General features: G+C 35.2%; 1 protein-coding gene across 4 annotated transcripts in view; it reads left to right on the forward strand.

Moving 5' to 3' along the window:
• Positions 1-20,659, forward strand: part of ABCE1 (ATP binding cassette subfamily E member 1) — a 31,754-nt gene that overhangs the window by 911 nt on the left and 10,184 nt on the right. For 3 of the 4 annotated variants that reach the window (XM_060115814.1, XM_060115835.1, XM_060115844.1), the window contains exons 2-11: positions 4,489-4,622; positions 5,630-5,715; positions 8,953-9,050; positions 10,282-10,399; positions 10,762-10,899; positions 11,060-11,129; positions 11,348-11,444; positions 12,364-12,453; positions 17,588-17,709; positions 20,330-20,551. In XM_060115814.1, the coding sequence (XP_059971797.1) occupies positions 4,520-4,622; positions 5,630-5,715; positions 8,953-9,050; positions 10,282-10,399; positions 10,762-10,899; positions 11,060-11,129; positions 11,348-11,444; positions 12,364-12,453; positions 17,588-17,709; positions 20,330-20,551 (1,144 nt within the window). In that variant the 5' untranslated portion in view covers positions 4,489-4,519. The remainder of the gene's footprint in view (positions 1-4,488; positions 4,623-5,629; positions 5,716-8,952; positions 9,051-10,281; positions 10,400-10,761; positions 10,900-11,059; positions 11,130-11,347; positions 11,445-12,363; positions 12,454-17,587; positions 17,710-20,329; positions 20,552-20,659) is intronic. The other variant, XM_060115825.1, reaches the window with a different exon arrangement.

Here is a 20,659-nt window from a genome sequence, read left to right on the forward strand (position 1 = left end):
GTTTCTCATTTTTTACGGTAAAATCTTAAGAGTGAGAAGTAGCCTTAAGAACAGTGTGTTTTGTTTTGCTTGAGGGGTTTTCGCCTTCTCTTCCACAGGACTGCTTACTAGGCATTTATGACAGTGGTATGTGTGTTGCAGTCCTCGGTACCTTTGTCCGTGATGCTGAGTATATTCATTCTATACCATTTGCTTGACGATAATGCTTTGTTAGTGTTAATCAAGGGCTCTTATCTGTATCTGAACCTAAGAGGGTTGTTTTTGTTTTAGTGAAAAGCCTTGTTCTCCCCTATAAACATTTTTTAGGAAGAATATTTAATATAATTGCTGGGGTGGGGTAAGGAGAAAGCAGGTATTAATTTAGTGTCCCTTTTAATTGTCTTCAATTTAAGACTCTGAAGTCAGAGTTGTGCACCACTCCCAACTTACATGTTTTATAAAATTAATGACCTGCAATAGCATAGGTTAGAATATCTCACATGACTTAAGCATCATTCGTTAACAGCAACCTTTCAAATGTTTTCACAGGGTGTTAAAATAATTTTGGTCTTAGACTGCAGATGGTTTCCATATCTCACTTCCTTTTTTCCTCTCAGCTGGAATAATGACAGTGAAGGTCATTGAGTACCTATTTTTTAAATAAGTTTTTATATCTATATATCTGTTTATTTATTTATGGCTGAGTTGGGTCTTCGTTACTGCGCGGGCTTTCTCTAGTTGCTGCGAGCAGGGGCTACTCTTCGTTGTGGTGCGCGGGCTTCTCATTGTGGTGGCTTCCCTTGTTGCGGAGCACGGGCTGTAGGCACGCGGGCTTGAGTAGTTGCAGCATGCAGGCTCAGTAGTTGTGGCTCGCTGGCTTAGTTGCTCCACAACATGTGCGATCTTCCTGCACCAGAGATCGAACCCGTGTCCCCTGCATTGGCAGGGGAATTCTTAACCACTGCGCCAGCAGGGAAGTCCCTTGAGTACCTATTTTGAGCACAGTTTTCAGATTTGAAATATCTTCAAGGAGTCACTTACTACAGTCTTCCCCTCCAAACTTTCATGTGCTATGTCTTTCTCATTGGAAAAAAAAAGGAGGGGCTCTTTCTTCCCAATTCTTGAAACTAACATAGAAATTTAATTAATAATAGTGTTTACACTGTTAATTAACAGTTCTACAAAGAATCTGTATTCATTTTTCTTAAATGCATTATAATTTATCACTTTTTAATATAAATCAGCTTATTAACCATCTCTGGTAGGTTTTTATTTTATAAAAATCACCTTTTACAGTCATTTGGTTTTTTAAATGGTTTGAAATAGTAGGTGAAACATTTTAGTAGTTTGGCAGAAATAAACTTTAACGTAAGCAGTTTCATTGATAAATCAATGAAGATTTATCCCCTATAGGGGAATTCATCATGCTTATTCACCATAATTAATATGGTGTCCAGTTTTATTTTAATAGCTAACTAAAGAATCTTCAGTTTCTAGGGAGTTGTCACTTCCAGAATGATAGCTTTTTTGTAGCAGTTCAAAAGTCATTTATTTTCTTCTTATTCTAATCTTTAGGAGGCCTGCCTGGACCAGTTTCTAAAGGTTATAAAGGGGTAAAGTTAGCCTATCAGCATAACTGTTTATTACATAAAATTTTAGTCACCTTTTGGGTGATTTTTTTTTCCAATAATATACTTTAGTGGATAACTGTCACTGTAAAATATTGGTAACTTGCAAGACTCCTGAAGTTGTTACAACCTACAGGAAAGTGATTTACTATGTCTAAATTCATTTTCTCATTTCATTCAACAGAAATGTTTGAGCTCCTGCTATGTGGTAGGCACTGGTCCAGCCACTGGTATAAACAGACAGACAAAAATTCCTGCACTCATGATGGAGTACATTCTGCTTGGAGAGGGAAAAATATTGTCTGTGTGTGTAGAGAGAGAATATATAAATGCATATATATACATACACACAGTAAACGTGTACGTATACCATATATGCACATATATATGAAATATATACTATGTTATATAGTAGAAAGAGCTAAGGAGAAGAATAAAACAAGAGAGTTTTATATTTTTTGGTAATATAGCTGGAGAAGTCTCACTGAGAATAAACATTAAAGACTTGAAGGAGTGAGCCATGTGACTCACTAGGGGAAATAACATTATAGGCAGAGGGAGCAGAAAGTGCCAAGACCCTGAAGCAAAGATTGACAACCATTTGCTTTAGCCATGTGAAAAACAGTGATAACCTGACAAGTTGTTTTGATAGAATGATGGGCACTAACGGCTGGAATGGATTCCAGAGAAAATACCTAGAAAGAAATTTGAAACACTGACTATAGGCAACTCTTTTACGTAGTCTCGCCATAAAAGGAAGGAGAAATGAAGCAATGGAGGAAGATGGGGTCAGATAATGTAGTGTTTGAATGCTGATGGGAATAAGCCAGTGGAAAGAATAGTTGATGATGTGAAAGACAGGAGAGAGAATTGTTGGAACATTCTCCTTAGCAGATATCTTTTAGTTTGCAAAGGGACTTAGCTATGGAAGTACATATAGTATGGTTGCTGGTTGGCATAGTTTCACTTGAGATGATACTAGTCAGCATGGCTTTGTTTTTTCTCTTCCCATTTTCTGCTGCATGTGTGCAGGTGAAGAGTTGTGCTTAACCAGGATTATAGATAAGAGTGTAAGTGATTGACAACGGAATTTTAGGTGGGTACAGAGATACAAAGATACAGAAGGCTGAAGGACAGTGGAAATGTGGTAAAATTGAGAGATTGTGTTAGGTCTGAGGAATGGGGGAGTTCAAGGGGTTGTTGGATTGTTGTGTATGAGAGAGGTGAACTGAAAAGATAGGGATGGTGGCTGGAGAATGGGGTATTTGAAAGGTAGGTTATGGAAAAAATGCAGTTATTTGTAATGACAAGGTGAAGGATTTGACCAAAGGAATGAGTGGCTACGGTAGGGTGAAAGACAAGATCACTAGAGGAGAGAGGTTAATGAACTGAGAGGACAGGCTGTTAATAGAAGGATCATCTATGAACATACTGAAATCACCAAGAGTTATGACAAGAGTTGTTAGAGTGAACATTAGCTAAGGGCTGAAATTTCAAAGAATGGGAGGGAGTGATCTGATGGTTGGTAAATGACTAAAGCGGGTGGATGACCTAAGAGGCAGAAGTGGCTGTTTTTAGTGAGAAGGAGAGAGAATCGTCTGGGAGCGGTACTTAGGAGCAAGATCTTTTATTCCCCTCCAAACCTAATGATATTGAGGGGTTATGGGAAGGACTGGAGAGTTCTATAAGAGGAAGCAGTCTGTCAAGAAAAATCTAGATAGAGGATCACAGTCACTGATAGAAAAAGCCAACAGAATGTCTTTGTTGGTCAGTAATCTTTTGGCTTCAGGTTCTTCCATCACATATTGGAATAAACTGGAGTAGTAAGGCACTTTTTCGAATTACTTACTTTAATCACATTCTAAGAAAATTACTGTCTATCACTAAGCCCAATATTATAAAAGATTAAGCTAACTTTGACCTCAACTACATAATTGATGGCACTATTAAATATCAAGACTTTTAAAAAGCTCCAAAAGTGAGTATATACATATAGTTACTTGGTCTCCTTTTCATTTCAGTGCTGTTAACATAAAATTCGTCATGGCCATATTGTAAATTCCCAGGTAAAGCAGTTTCTACTTCTTCCAGTTGACCAACATGATGGTTACACCCTTAATAACTGTTTGCTATTTCCATCAGTAGTGCATTGTAGTCAGATGACTAAGCCATGAAGTGATGCTTAGTTTGAGGGAGGAAGTAAACACCTTTATCATATGTATGTTTTGATGTCAAGTTTTCCTATTCTGTTTCATTGGTCTGTGTTCATACACTGGTATCAGCATCAATTTCTGAGGCCTTATATCATTTTTTTCATATGTCAAGTGTAGGTTCCCTCTTCCCCCTTGCTCTTTTCCATTTTCCTGGCTATTACTACTTTTCTTTTTGTATAAGAGCTTTAGATTTGATTGTCTGATTCAGGTTTTTTTTTCTCCTTGAGATTGGATGAAATATATAAATTCAGGGAAGGTTGAAATCTCTGATATTGACTATTCTTTGTTGTGAAAACTGAGACGGCATGTCATTCTACTTGTTCAGGTCTTTTGTGTCTTTCAGTGGTATTTTGAAGGTTTCCACGCATGTGTATATATATCCTGTTAAGCTGATCCCTAGATCTTTTTTTTTTCTGACTGTTGAAAGTGGTATTTTTTCCTTCTTTATATAAATCTTCTGATGAATGGAATATATGTAAAATTCTGTTTTTCCAACCTTACCAAATTATTTTACTGCTTTTACTAGTTTTTTTTAACTAGTTCCAGGTATTAGTATCTGAATATAGTGATAACTCATTTCCTCCTGTCTAACTTTTTATGCCTGTGACTTATTTCTCTTAACTAATTGCATTGACTATGCCATAATTTTGTTAATTTTTCTTTAATAGAAGAACTGGATATTCTTACTTCCTTAGAATTATGGCGGATAAATTAACAAGAATTGCTATTGTCAACCATGACAAATGTAAACCTAAGAAGTGTCGGCAGGAGTGCAAAAAGAGTTGTCCTGTGGTTCGAATGGGTAAGCTGTTCTGTGGATCATTTAAGGATAAGAGAAGGTTTTAAAAGGAATACACTGTCTTCATGGTTCTCCAGGCTTTAGTATATACTTTTCTCCCCCGTTGGTTTCTTTAAAATGTAAAAATAAGACCAGATTTTGTTCTAAATTTCTTTTAATGCTTTGTGACTAAATGATCCTGTTTAAGTTCATTGAATACAAAATCAAACCAGAGTTCCAATTACTGAGATTCTTACTGTCCTACAAAATCCTATGGTTACTTTAAGTCATGAAGAAAGGACTGCCAAGATGTTTGTATTGCTATTTGATAGTATTCTCCTTAAAAAAAAAAAAAAAAAAGCTTAATATGAATGACTATTCATGAGGTTTTGCTATATTTTCAAGATTAAATAAATTTACGACCATTCAGAATTGATGAATTGTTGGTAGTCTTTAAGGGCTAAACTAAACAATTTTTACTTTAAATATACTAGTGTTGTATAAGCTTACTAAATCTTAAAAGGAAATTTAGATGTCATGTGTTACAGTCTACCATGCTATTCAGAAATTCCATTATTAATATCCCTAATGCCAGGTTTAATTTTGTTTGTGTATTAGATGTCCACATACCTTTGGGGAGCTTCCCTGATTTAGCTAACATATTTCATTCCCTTATCTGGTGTACATTACCATTTTCAAGGCATATTTTATGGATTATATATTCAGTCAGTCAGCTTAAAAGTAAAGCTGTTTTAGGATCCGCCGTATTTTTATTAGCATATTTTCTTCCCATAGTAGATTAAACAAATAAGCATATTAGAGTCATCTCTGCCTTTCCTGACAAGAGTATTCATATAAGTAGTTAAGTTCAGTAATCTACCCAAAGCACTGATTTATATTTCTTTCTGTGGCCTTTGTTTTTGAAAACTTGATTCTATATGGAAATTTGGAACCAGAATTGCCGAAATAACAGTGTTCAGAAAATCAGAACATCAGGAGAAATGACTTAATTCTATCTTTTCCTTTGCCAGGAAAATTATGCATAGAGGTTGTCCCCCAGAGCAAAATAGCATGGATTTCTGAAACTCTTTGTATTGGTTGTGGTATTTGTATTAAAGTAAGTGATATTTTATTTATTGGATCAAATTTGTAACCTAAAAATGAAATCTAAAAATTCTAAATACATTATAACTATTTTTAAAGAGCCAAATATAAAACATTGAATAAAGAATACAAATTCAGAAAAATAGTGTTCTTATATCAATATTATTATTGCTTTTTCAATTAATTAACCACCCCACTTAACAGTTACCCTTAAAAAATAATAATAAAATAAAAGTTTTCTTTGCTGTATGCAACTTCGTAAAGCCATTTCCAACCAAAATTAATTTTTTTTCACCCTTGTATGAGAAGGACATTCTCTAAGTCTTTACCAGAACTTTTTGAAATATAAATACAAAAAATGTGAGTCATATTACATACATTTTTTTCAAGTCCGTGTTTAATTTTATTTTTTTCATTTATTTATTTCATTTACTTATTTGGCTGTGCCGGGTCTTAGTTGTGGCTCGAGGGCTCCTCAGCTGCGGCTCGAGGGCTCCTTAGTTGTGGCATGCAAACTCTTAGTTGCGGCATGCATGTGGGGTCCGGTTCCCTGGCTAGGGAACAAACCTGGGCCTCCTGCCTTGGGAGTGCAGAGTCTTAACCACTGCGCCACCAGGGAAGTCCCTGTGTTTAATTTTAAATTCACACTTTTAAATAAAAATGGACACAGCCAAAAATTTTTTTAATTTAAACTAATCCTTAAGTACTGCTTTTGCTGTGTTATACATTCTTCTATTGTTGGATTTATCCCAATAGTGTAATTTTTCAAAATACCTCAGTTTTTGTTATATTGAATGGTTTGAATAGGGCATTTTACTAAAGAATGGTGGATTTCCAACTTTAGTTCATAAAAGATACTTAGGAGCCAGTGTATAAAGTTCTTAAATTAGTTATTTTTATTTACAGATAATATATTTTAGAAAGGAGATTTCCCAAAATATGGAAACCACCTGTTATTTTTTCTAATAAGGTTCATGTATTTTACATTGGTTTCTTTTTTTTTTTTTTTTTTTTAAGAAAGAAATAGTTTTATTTGAGCCAACCTGAGGACTATAACCCAGGATACAGTCTTTCAGAAAGCTCTGAGGACTGTTTCACCTGTTAGAGGTCAAAGCACAGTCATATAAGTTTTTGAGTAATAGTGTAATTTTTATCCCAATAGTGTAATTTTTCAAAATACCTTAGTTTTTGTTATATTGAATGGTTTGAATAGGGCATTTTACTAAAGAATGGTGGATTTCCAACTTTAGTTCATAAAAGATACTTAGAAGCCAGTGTATAAAGTTCTTAAATTGGTTATTTTTATTTACAGATAATATATTTTAGAAAGGAGATTTCCCAAAATATGGATACCACCTGTTATTTTTTCTAATAAGGTTCGTGTATTTTACATTGGTTTCTTTTTTTTTTTCTTTTTTTTTTTTTTTTTAAGAAAGAAATAGTTTTATTTGAGCCAACCTGAGGACTATAACCCAGGATACAGTCTTTCAGAAAGCTCTTGAGGACTGTTCCACCTGTTAGAGGTCAAAGCACAGTCATATAAGTTTTTGAGACAAACGATATACATCAAAGGGCTATACGTCAAAGTAGTATATTGACAGTTTACATAGTCCAAAAAGGTGAGTAGTGATCATTGTGATCCCTTATAAGATTAAGGAAGGAATGTTATCACCTAAGGAGTTACTGCAACAGAGAAGAACAAAATCTGAGTCCATGTTGGATCTGTTTCTTTTTTTTTTTTTCTTTTTTTTTTATTAGTCTCTGCTTTACAACAAAGTGAATCAGTCATACATATACATCTGTTCCCGCATCCCCTCCCTCCTGCGTCTCCCTCCCTCCCTACATTGGTTTCTGAATCCTCCGTTAAGTATCCAGAAGTATCAAGCTTGGTACCTGAAAGCGTTTTTTCTTGTTTTGAAAATATAAACAGGAGATATTTCTTCCAGCAAATACTTACTAATCTTTTATTATTTGCCTGCCCGTGTTTTGGGTGGTGGAAATCTTATTTTGAACAATATATTCGATTTTATTTTCTTTCCTCACTGCTATAGAAAAATGAGATTCCAGAATTTGGGGTATGCACTTCAGTGGCTGAAAAGAAACTGATGTGATGAATTGTTTTGGGGGGGCGGGTAGTGTATACCCCCTGAACACAAGATACTTGTAATGCACCACATATATGAGCAATGTGGCTATTTTTTTCTTTGTAGATTATGAGAAGTTTAAATTACTTGCAGCCTGTAAGCATTTTATGTACATTGATGGAGTAATAGAGGATTTTGTAAATGGAGGTAATTCCATTTGCAAAAAAAATCTCGTGTAAAGAATTAATAATTTTTGTCAAAGGTTGGTGATTATTTTGCTAGAAAACAAACGAGTTTTGTTTTTTAAACCTCTATGTTCTTGTAACTTAGGAAATGGGAACTCCCTGAAATCTATATATACAGAGACTTGAATTAGTCCCCTGAGCTCATTGAACAGTTCTGCCAAACAGATTTCTAATCTGAGGTTATACTCTTTGGTTGTACCTCTGTAGTTGTCTGTACTTCTGAGAAATTTTTCTAGCCACGTTACCACTCTTAAATCACCTTCCATTTCTTGCCATTCTTGTTCCTTGGGCATTTATCTGATTGATAGTCACTTATTATTTGAATAAGTTTTTCAATGAGGTTGTTTTTTTTTTTTAATTGAATTTTCTGAATTGGAACATGAAGTATCTTTTTCGTATGGGATGGTTACAAATCACAATGGAAAGACGTTAGTCCTTGCTCTGTGCAAATACTATGCTAGCTGTTGTTGACATAAATAGACCAACAAAGGTACAATCCATGACCTTAAAGGACTTTACAAGGTAGAAAATGAAGCATACGGAGACAGGAAGGAGATAAAGGGAAGGCATTTCTCATTGACTGAATATGGAACTGTATGCTCAATAACTGTGTTTTATCTTGCTCTTAACCTTCTCATACAAAAGCCTCCAGTTCTGTAAGGTTTTTCGGTAAGTATTAAACACATTAAATGTCCAGGATTATACCAGTCACTAGGGGGAATACAGAATTATTAGATATGATTCTTGCCTTCAAGGAACTTAACTTTTAAGCAAAGGATAGGAAATGAAACAATACTTTACGTCTGTGTGAAACTCCCACTTTTGGAAGATAAATTATAAAAATTTCTTCATCTGTTCATTTTAGTCATGCCTATATTTCTAAAAATTAACAGAAAACTAATTCTTTACTTTAAATAACAGAAGTGCCCCTTTGGCGCCTTATCAATTGTCAATTTACCAAGCAACTTGGAAAAAGAAACAACACATCGATATTGTGCCAACGCCTTCAAGCTTCACAGGTATATTTCCAAGTCAACATTCTTCTTTACTTCAGTCAAGAGTAAATCTATTTGGAATTTTCAGAGAAATAACAAAACTGGAAAAAAAGTGGTATTAACTTTTACATCCACTAAAGCAAAATATAGTATTATAACATCATGCAGAATCATATTGTATATGTCAGTGGTTCATTCTAGCTAACATTAAAATTACCTGAGGGTCTTTTTAAAACTACTAATGCCCAGGTAGTTTCAGCCCAGTTGAATTACATCTTATCTCTGGATGTACAGTCTGGACCTTAGTAAGTTGAAAAGGCTCCGAGTGATTCTAATATACAATTGGGGGTGAGAATCACTGTTGTTGATAATATCCTTATCCCCAAAATACTTTTTTTTCTTTTTTTTTTTTTTTGCGGTATGTGGGCCTCTCACTGTTGTGGCCTCTCCCGTTGCGGAGCACAGGCTCCGGATGCGCAGGCCCAGCGGCCATGGCTCACGGGCCCAGCCGCTCCGCGGCATATGGGATCCTCCCAGACCGGGGCACGAACCCGTATCCCCTGCATCGGCAGGCGGACTCTCAACCACTGCGCCACCAGGGAGGCCCCCCAAAATACTTTTAAGGGAACTCATCTTGATTTTATTTATCTATTAATCTCATAACCTACAGAGAATATTACTCTGGACTTCGACATATATTGTTAATGACGCGTTCTTTGAGGTTTTTAGTCTGCTGAACACTAATATTTTGAATCTAGGAGTCTAGATTTAACTAATAAAAAGGTATTCCTCAACCTGCCAGCTTTAAGGGGCCTACTGCAGCAGGGAGCATGAAGTGGAATATTTCTGGTTGATGTGGCACTTCTCTCCGTGTAAGTAAATGGCAGAGGCCAAAAAACAGAAAGACAGTGTGAGGTTGCACCTGCTGTGCAATTTTCTACCAAAGCATTTTATTATACATTAAAACTGAGCCTTAGATGGGAAGAAAAATTGTTACTTTAGAATAGACTTGGAGTGAAAGTTGAATAAATAAAATTTGGAGTAATATTCGTCATGGATGCATTTCTAACAACAGTTTAAGTTAATCTTGGCTGCTGTTTTTTCCTAATAGCCAATAATATCTGGCATATATCTCTTTTGTCTTATTAATGAATGTGTGTGGAGTGCAAGCGCATTAAAATACATCATTCTGGTATTACGTCGCTTTTGCTACATAAGTCTGAGTTGTCTTATTATTTTTGTACACTTATGACAGGTTGCCTATTCCTCGTCCGGGTGAAGTTTTAGGATTAGTTGGAACTAATGGTATTGGAAAGTCAACTGCTTTAAAAATTTTAGCAGGAAAGCAAAAGCCAAACCTTGGAAAATATGATGTATGTATTACCACCTTATAACAATGAATATCTTAGTTCAGTTTTATAAGGCTATGAAGGAGAGAGTATGTGTGATTTTATTTTTTAATGTTCTTATTTTCAAGATTATTTGTGGAATTAATGCTGAGAAACTATAAATGAAACTCCTTTTTAGGTAAAATCTGTTAGTGCTGCTTAATTGATAATTCTGAGCTTTTGTAAACTGTTATGAGTTGGTGTTTTCTTGATTTGAAATTAAATCCACCTCTAATATTATCCTAGAAGCAGAGGTATTCTGTTTGGATATGTGTTCTATTTTGTATAACATTCATCCTCTTTGCAATTGTATTATTAAATTCAGAAAATTATACATATATTTCTAGGACCCACCTGATTGGCAAGAAATTTTGACTTACTTCCGTGGATCTGAATTGCAAAATTACTTTACCAAGATTCTTGAAGATGACCTAAAAGCCATTATCAAACCTCAGTATGTGGACCAGATTCCCAAGGCTGCAAAGGTCAGTTGTTTTTTAGGAGAAATTTAGTGGGTATTACAAATATTGGTGGACATATAAAAGATAAATCAAAGTAAACTTGTTTTATTTTGTGACTCTTTTTAATAGTGAAGGGATTTTAGTATTGAAGGAAAATAATAGTATTTCTGATATATTATGGCAGGGGACAGTGGGTTGTATTTTGGACCGAAAAGATGAAACAAAGACACAAGCAATTGTATGTCAGCAGCTCGGTAAGTCTTTATTTTGTGTATGTGTTTTAATAGGCCCTGAACTTAACTCATAAAGATAGGTATCTTTATATGGATTACTGAAATACATGGAAAAATCTCTAGTAGTTGTCGTATTTTCAACAGAAATATTCAAATGCAGAATGATTTGCAATATACATTTTACCTTGAAGAGGTAAAATAAAATAACATTGAACACAATGCCTCTATGTTCTTTGTAGATTTAACCCATCTAAAAGAACGCAATGTTGAAGATCTTTCAGGAGGAGAGTTGCAGAGATTTGCCTGTGCTGTTGTTTGTATACAGAAAGCTGATATGTAGGTTACTTTATACTTTTTGTAAATCTTATCCTTACTTTAGAGTTTTTATTTATAATGCTGCTAATAGAGCAGTGGTTTGAGAGAAATTAATAGAAAGGGTATCGTTCTAACTTTGAGGTCAGATGTTGAAGCAGTTGTGCATCCATTGCCCATTTCCCTGTTATTCCATCAGGGGTAAAAAATTCGTTTAGGTAAGTACCTTACAACTTACGGGTTCTAGAGCTCTTTAATCTGAAGTCAGCTGTTTATTTTGTAAACTCTCTTTATACATTAAGAAGGACATTTTTTTAAGATGAAGCTCTCCTACCAGGCCGGCAAGGTTTTCCATAGCTCAAGTGGAAAATCAGGTCTTTTAGGTTATCCTAAATCAGGGTGGCTTGCCATGTGAGAGAGAAGAAAGAAGTGAAAAAGGCGGGTTTCCTTTCTACCTTGTAATGCCTCTCTTCTCCCAGATATTTTTGGCTCTCATCCTTTTCCATACTTCTACTCTGGCATCCAATGAAGGCTAGTTTTTCTCCATAAAGTATTCTGTCATTCTGGGCAGAGCCCTCTTTTCCAAAAACTCTGTTTGCTTTAGTGCAACCGACTTTAGCCAATTAAGAGAGCCCTCTGAATTACTTCGGAATATATCAGAATATTTTTCATGAGGAGATAACAGTTTGTAAGTTAGACTAATCTAGGAGTCTCTCCCCAGACTTGATATGCAGTCCTGCCTTTCGTACTTTATTTTCTTCCTTCTACTTAGGAACAGAATACAGAAATGTTTACCATTACGGGGTGGGCTCCTTATTATTATAAGGGGATTTTTGTTGTTGTTAGATCAGAAACCGTATCTCAGTGCTTTAAAATAACATGCAAGATAGAATTTTATCTTACTTGCCTTTCAAATTATTATGTTTGCTTTCCTTTTTCATAGTTTCATGTTTGATGAACCTTCTAGTTACCTAGATGTCAAGCAGCGTTTAAAGGCTGCTATTACTATACGATCTCTCATAAATCCAGATAGGTAAGTACAGATTTGGTATATGCCTGTGCTGTTTTGTTTGAGGAGTTTCACAGATGTCTAAAGTTTAAGCACTGGGACCATCCATGTCACATACATGTGCATGTTTTCCATCTTGGTTTTTGGAGCTATCGCTTGAACTTACCTTCCTCTGTCTAGAAAAGAGATTCTTAATGCAAGATCCATTTACTACCATACCTGTTTCCAGGGAGCCTAAGAATACTCTGTAGTGATATGCAAATTTTGGCATATATGTGTGGATTTCTGGGAAGCAGATCCTTAACTTTTACCAGATCCTCAAATGGATATGTCACTCATATACATGGTTTTAGAACAGAGTAATTCGGGTTACCCAGGTCTTACTGAGCACAAGGGAGTTCTTAAAAACTTCTGTTAAGTAATCACAACATTCTGTATTTGTAGGGTGCTTTTGTAGTTTGCAGAGTTTTTATATCCATTATCTCATTTGCGCCTCAGTAATCTTGTAAGTAAGAATCTTTAGGTGGTATTCCCATTTTGCAGATGAAGATGTTTTAAGGTCAGAAAGGCTAGTTATTTCTAGGTTTCAAGTTTATGATATGGCAAGAACCCGGGGCTTTTTTCTGTTCCTCTCTTTAGTAGCTGATTTAATTCATAGCTGATCTTACAAGAGAGCAAGAGAAATCCCTAGGGATCAAAAAACCAAAGAGAACTGTAAATTACAGGGGAAAAACAAGGATGGCTTTCTTGAGGGGACGTTGCTTGTCTCTGTAGTAAGTCTTGAGCTTTAACAGCCACTTGGGGGCAAGAAGCAAGGCCTTGTATTGAATTATCACACAAAATGCCGGGACTCTCAAACGACTGCTTTCTCAGCAAAAGAGCAAACACAGGAGGATGTCAAGGAAACATATACCTGTCACTCACTGAGATCCTTGGAAATGGAGGGCTGGCTCCCCTTCGGATCTCTTGAGGGACTGGCAGCTCACATGGATATGAAATTGAAATTTATGTGATCAGGGGAGTCTAAGAACCATCCACGTTAAAGTAACATAACAAGAGGGCCCTAGAATCTTTAGTTCTATGGTACCTAGATGAAACATATAAAACCACTCTGGAAGCATATGCCCTCAACCCTGGTCACAAAGGATTTCTACAGGTAAAGACTCAAGAGCTTTAAGCCCAGGGTTATAAATGATAGGAGGAAACTGTCTACAAATGAGTCAGTAGACACAACAAACAGCGGGATTTAGACTTTCAGGAACTTCGAGTGATATTCTCAAAGAGACTGTAAAATAATAATTAAAATAATTTAAAACATGAAGATTTAAAACTCTAAGAATATGCTACTACAAAAAAGCAACAAGTAAATGTTTAAAAAACCCAAACAAATCTAGAAATTAAAAGTATAGTCATGACATTGAAAACTCAATGGACAGATTAGACAGGTTAGGTACAACAGAAAAGAGTGTGAGAAACTTGAAAAGTTGGTCTGAGCAAGCTACCAGAATACAGCAGAGAGAGAATGAGATTGAAATACAGAAGGGAGATTCAGAGACATGGAGAATGGGATAAGAGAGAATAGAATGAGAAGATGATTTACATATATCTTAATAGGAGTCTGAAAAATAAAGCTATGAAAAGGTCATGGCTGGGTATTTTCCAGAATTGGAAAACTTGACTCCATAGATTTAAGGAGCAAATGATCCATGTACGTACCTTGAAGTAAAACTTGGAATATCAGTGGTAAAGAGAGAGTCTTAGTTGAGCCAAACCGTAGCCATAATTTTCACTTCATACATAGACCAGGGCATTATGATAGCCTCCTTGGGGGAAGTAAGAGTATAAAATGTCCCAATATTCAGGGACTTCAGGATAAGGTAAATTAAAGAATACACAAGCAGGGGCCTCCCTGGTGGCGCAAGTGGTTGAGAGTCCGCCTGCCGATGCAGGGGACGCGGGTTCGTGCCCCGGTCTGGGAGGATCCCACATGCCGCGGAGCGGCTGGGCCCGTGAGCCATGGCCGCTGGGCCTGCGCGTCCGGAGCCTGTGCTCCGCAACGGGGGAGGCCGCAACAGTGGGAGGCCCGCGTACCGCAAAAAAAAAAAAAAAAAAAAAAAAAAAAAGAATACACAAGCAGTCAAGTCAGTAGTTCTCAAACCTAATACCTTTTTTTTTTTTTTTTTTGCGGTACGCGGGCCTCCCACTGTTGCGGCCTCCCCCGTTGCGGAGCACAGGCTCCGGACGCGCAGGCCCAGCGGCCATGGCTCACGGGCCCAGCCGCTCCGCGGCATGTGGGATCCTCCCAGACCGGGGCACGAACCCGCGTCCCCTGCATCGGCAGGCGGACTCTCAACCACTTGCGCCACCAGGGAAGCCCCTCAACCCTAATACCTTTTTATAAAACATTTTTATATTCCTTTGTTTTACTGAAATGAATATCATAGATATTATCTACATTTACACATACTTTTTAATACTATATAATGCTTTAACCATAATAAAAAAGCTAAAAGGATAATAATTTACAACCAGGTGACATGTATTTCAATATTCAGCCAAATCACTACATTCTATATTATGAGAGGGCAGTAACCATAGTTGTAAAAGGGATAACATGCCAAAACAGGTTAGATTGACAAAGCGAAGAAAATTATTGTTAGACATTTTCTCAGATGTGCTGGGTCTCATTTTTATAGGTATAGGGTCAAAATAATCTCTTTGTAGTGATAGACTGATAATAAAAAGTTACAGGAAGTATATCTGCATCCTGAAATTCTACAACATATCAACGCATACATTCAGTCTTTAATGCTGTAAAAAGATTTTGAAGATCATATCCTCTGGTAAACAACAAGAAATAGAGGATGGATTAGAGAGGGGAACAGTAATGCGAGAGGAAGATTAAAAACCAACAGATAACCCAAAATTAAGTGTAGCGTGTAAATTTTCATAGCATAGATTTCTCATGCTGCAGATTATTGTTTCTTCCCAAACCCTCAGAAAATAGAGTGGCTCCCCTCAATCTTTTTTAACATTTTGGACTTCTGCATAAGCTCCATTTGAAAGTAGGGAAGGCAGGAGGTGTGACTTATTTTTTTCTTCTTTTCAAAGTACCTTAAAAGCCACTAGATATAACTTTGCTGCCTTATACTGGGCCTTGAAGATTTTAATGGTAAAAAAGCAGAGAATTATTCTAAATAATGGAACGTTGCCAATAAAGATACCAAGGCAGGATAAGTATTGGCCCAGTTGGGTGATTTGCCATTTTTATTGATGCTCACCATGTTCAACAGTGGGCAAAAGTTTATTTGCATATTAAGAAGGGTGTTCCTACTGGAGGTAGAATTGGAGGTGAACCATGAAAGGGTTATGTGGCATTTCAGCAGGTGAGGATTTTAGGCAGGATTTTAGACCATTGAGATGATAGACCACCCTTAGACACACAGGGATAGAAGGGTAGATTATTCAGGAAACAAGGAAAGAGCCATTTTTCAGTGTGTCCTATATATAAATGAAATAAAAGAAATACAGATGCTGTGGTTCAGTTGACCAATTTTTTGACTTTACAATATTGTGAAACCAATACACATTCAGTAAAAACTGTACTTCAGATTTTGAATTTTGATATTTTCCCGGTCTGGCGATAGGCAGTACGATATTGTCTTCTAATGCACGCCATGCTGGGCAATGGCAGCAAGCCACAGCTTCAAGTCAGCCACGTGAGCACGAGGGTAAACAGCTGGTGCCCTTACAACCATTCTGTTTTTCACTTTCAGTACAGTATTCAATACATTACATGAGACATTCAACACTTTATTATAAAATAGGCTTTATGTTACATGATTTTGCCCAACTGTAGGCTAATATAAGTGTTCTGAGCACATTTCAGGTAGGCTAGGCTAAGTATGATGTTTGTTAGATTAGGCATATTAAATGCATTTTCAAATTACGAAGGGTTTATCAGGGTGTAACCTTGTAAATTGAGGAAGATCTATAGTCGCTAAAGTTTTGGAAGGTCTTAAAAGAAAGTCTGAAGATGTTATGTGTTTCATTTGGAACTGAGAGCCACATCTGGGGACCTGAAGAAAATGAGGTTTGTTAAAAGCCTATAACAATATTGATAGAAATGACAGCCTGAATTAGAATCTAGATAAAGAAAAGAATGAATTAGACATGCTTGACAATTTAAACAATACATGGTTGCAAATAAAATTGAGTCTTTTTTAATGGGAGTAGTGATTCCATCACTAAAAGTATGGCTGGTTAGTTTTTATTTGTACAGGAAGCTGATAAATTAGAATTTTATATAAAGCAGAAATTAACACACCATTGTAAAGCAGTTATACTCCAATAAAGATGTTAAAAAAAAAAGAATTTTAGGTGTCTGTAGGACATTGCTTTTTGAACATCTTGAGCTAAGTTGAATAGGAATAAGATGCTGCATAAAAGCTTTATGATTATTATTTGCCTAATAGTTTCTATGCTAGCAATACTTTTTTCTTACCACTTGAAAAGTCATGTCATAGCCCATCCCATTTATAAAGTGCTCCAGTACACACACTAACCTATTTTCTTTCTTACCGTCAGTAGATTTTTATTACCTGTAAAAACATTTTGCTAACGTAGTGTTTTTTGGTATTGTTTCATATCTATTCTTTGTCTCCACAACTAAAGTGAAAATTCTTAGGTTGAGGATTCTGTTGAATTCTCTATGCATTCCTTACTACAGCTAGCATGAGACAGGACAAGTAGAAGGGTTTAATGCATAAGTTGAAGAGCATAATAAACAGTTTAGAATAGGTCTGATTTAAATCTATTATAATTGTTTCTGCTTTGTAAAGTTTACTTTAAAATATGTTTTTTATTAGCAAAACATTTATTTCATATATTCATACACTATTTCATGTTAAGTTTTTTCTTTTAGTTTAGGAAAACAATTTGAAATATGAACGTTGATAATGAGTCTTAAAGAAAATGTTTTATAACTTATGCTTAATATGGTCTTTACGGTTAATTTTTTTTAAATATATCTATCTTCCTGAAATTTACACTGTAGTTTTTTTTAAAAACTATGTAAAAGTTTTCATTATAGTTAAATATAATTTTAATTATATATATTATATTACATTTTAAAATAAAAATCTATATTGATTTTCAGATATATCATTGTGGTGGAGCATGATCTAAGTGTATTAGACTATCTCTCTGACTTCATCTGCTGTTTATATGGCGTACCAAGTGCTTATGGTGTTGTCACTATGCCTTTTAGTGTAAGAGAAGGTAACTTGAAAAACTTTTCACAATGCTGTATTCTCTTTCACTCTAATGCTTAGAAAATGTATTGCTGTTGATGCTAAGTAGTTAAGTGTTGCTGTCATATTACTTATCCAAAACTCTGGCCTTAAGGAATTTAATCTCGCAAAAGAATATACATATATAAGGTTATATACATCAGTTGTTAAACATAACCTGTGTCTTTTTTGTAGAAGTTTTTGTTGTGGGTAAAAATGCTCTTATCAATTTCACTATTTATTTGCTATATTAAAAGTTTCTTTTATATTTTGGCCTCTGCAGCATCACTGTACTACTTGTCACGTTCAGCTTTATCTTTGACGGGCCAATACCAGTAGGAAAACTCTTAAAATTCTTTTAGTGCTCATCTTGTTTTCATGTTTCAAATTTATCTGTAATCTGTATCCTAAGTTTGTGAAACTAAGACTATACAAAAGTCTAATAAGATAGTTAAGTATATTATAGTCTAGTAAGTGACTAAAATTCTAATAAAATAGCTTAGTAAGTGTATTTTCACTTATTCCTTCTACTTTGAGGAAAGAGGGACTCTCTGGTCTCTTTTCCGTGTCTCTTCCCTAAGCAAGTTAGGCAAAAGTAAAAACTAGCCTCTACCACTAAGTGGCTCTTGAAACAGAATCACTGCACTCTCTGCCTCATACACCTTCTTCCTTTTAATTTCCTTCCTGTTCCCCTTCACTGCTTCCTCATTCCTATTTTTACTTTTCTACATTTCTTCTCTCCAGCTATGCCTTAAGCTGGCAATCTAGAACACCTAAAAGGACTACTTAGTCCATACCTTGAAAAAATACCATATTCTACAAGAATAGTTGTTCATGTAGCCTTATAGCTCCCTAGGTTGAACAGGCTCTTTTTTTTTTTTTTTTAAGTTGTCTCTTCAAAGAGATTGCTTTTGAGTTACCTAAGAAACTTTTGGAGAAAGAAATTATATTGCATCATACTCTGCATAGAAAGGCGGTGGTATCTTCTTTAATTTATAAAAAGTGTATAAATAGTTTAAGGTGTGGGGAAGGAATTGCTCTCACGTCCCTATCTATACATTTGAGATAGGTAGGTATTTTAAGGGAAAATTTGTGAGATTGCCCAGTTTTCTTTGCAGTAGTCTTAAGAGATGATATCAGCAGCAATTAATGTTTTATTCTCCTCAGTTAGCAAGTATTTATTGAATACCTACTCTGCCTAAAGTAGTTCTAGAATCGCATTGATGATAATGAAATGGGTGCCTGGCAATCACTTTTCATAATTCCATTTATAGATGCCATGTCTAAAGCCTGTGCCAAGAAGTAGTTCCTGGTGAGGTTTTTAATGTACCCTATCTGTTAAAACAATTCAAGTAACAAACTTCACTTAATCTTTCTGCTCTCCTTTAATATACTGAAATTAACACATTATATGTAAAAGCTCTTTATGAACTGTAAAGGAATTTTAGCTTGAATTCATTTTTAAATTGGCAAGAGAGACGTTGCAGTATTAATGTATAAAGCTGACTTGTTAGTGTTTTTTCCACAAAGTCACTTCTCTGAGCTTTCATTTTCTTACCTGATGAATTAGGCACTTGGACTAAATGGCCACTAAGGTTCCTTCAAGTTTATATTTTTATTTAATTTTTGGTTTTAATCTTTTTAACCCCACATTTGTAATTTTTAAATAGTTTAAGATATAAAAATGCTAATTTGGGCAGAATAAACATCTATTTATTCTGTCAATAAATATTTGTTGAACACCTGTGTTCTAGGCTGAAAAGGCCTAGATGTGGTTCTTAATTGCAGAATAATTAAGAATAATTCCTTATCCTTAGACTTTCTTTCAAGACCTTCTGAAACTTCACCTACTGTCCTTCTCTTATAAATAGTAAACACTTTAAAAACAGATCTTTTCACCGTTTCCCAAATAATCCACTTTTCCATTTCTGTGCACCTGCCATTGTGGTTCTTAACAACTTCAGTATGGAGGAATTTTCATGTACAGTATGTTAGTTTACTTTCAGTTATTAAAATCTGTTTAGATAATGGTGTTTGTACAGTGAAGCCAGAAAAAGGTTAATGAAATTAGTTTGTTATTATAAATTTCTTTCAAACCTGCGAAGTTAATCTGAAAACAAATTCAGTAAATCATAGCTTCAACATATGGTTATGTCTCCCATGAAAATGAATATTCGTAACTGAAATCGTCTTTAAAAAATTATTGCTTGAACTATTTTAATTTATTTTATGTCAATCTGAAAATATTCCATTTTATCTACTTGTCAATTTGTAGAGAAAAATTACAATTTTTTATTTTAAAATACAGAAGAAATGGCATCATAGGCTTTCACATAAAATCTGATGGAAAAAATCTTATAAAAATCATGTAATAATGAAAAGTTATGCTTTGTGTATATAGGCATGCATGAATTATTTAAACTTGGCATTAGGTACATGAAACACTGTTGTCACACTGCATGCTGTAAATGCACAGAAATTTAAATCTATGCATAGATTGCTCACAAGAGAGCCTAGGGTTTTAGCTTTTATATGATCATTTATTTTTTGTGGAAAAAGTTTAGTCTTTAAGTGATCTTTACTAATTTATTTCAATGACTTTCCAACAGGCATAAACATTTTTTTGGATGGCTACGTTCCAACAGAAAACTTGAGATTCAGAGATGCATCACTTGTTTTTAAAGTAGCTGAGACAGCAAATGAAGAAGAAGTTAAAAAGATGTGTATGTATAAATATCCCGGAATGAAGAAAAAGATGGGAGAGTTTGAGCTAGCAATTGTAGCTGGAGAGTTTACAGATTCTGAAATCATGGTGATGTTGGGGGAAAATGGTAAGTTTTCCTTATTTTGTGATATTCGGAAGTTTGTTCTGTTTATCCAGTAACTGAGTGTTAATTACTCTGTGAAAAACTTTGACTCAGTTATAGGTCTGGGAGCTG

The sequence above is a fragment of the Mesoplodon densirostris genome, chromosome 1 (genome assembly GCF_025265405.1).
Source record: "Mesoplodon densirostris isolate mMesDen1 chromosome 1, mMesDen1 primary haplotype, whole genome shotgun sequence".
Taxonomy (NCBI): Eukaryota; Metazoa; Chordata; class Mammalia; order Artiodactyla; family Ziphiidae; genus Mesoplodon; species Mesoplodon densirostris.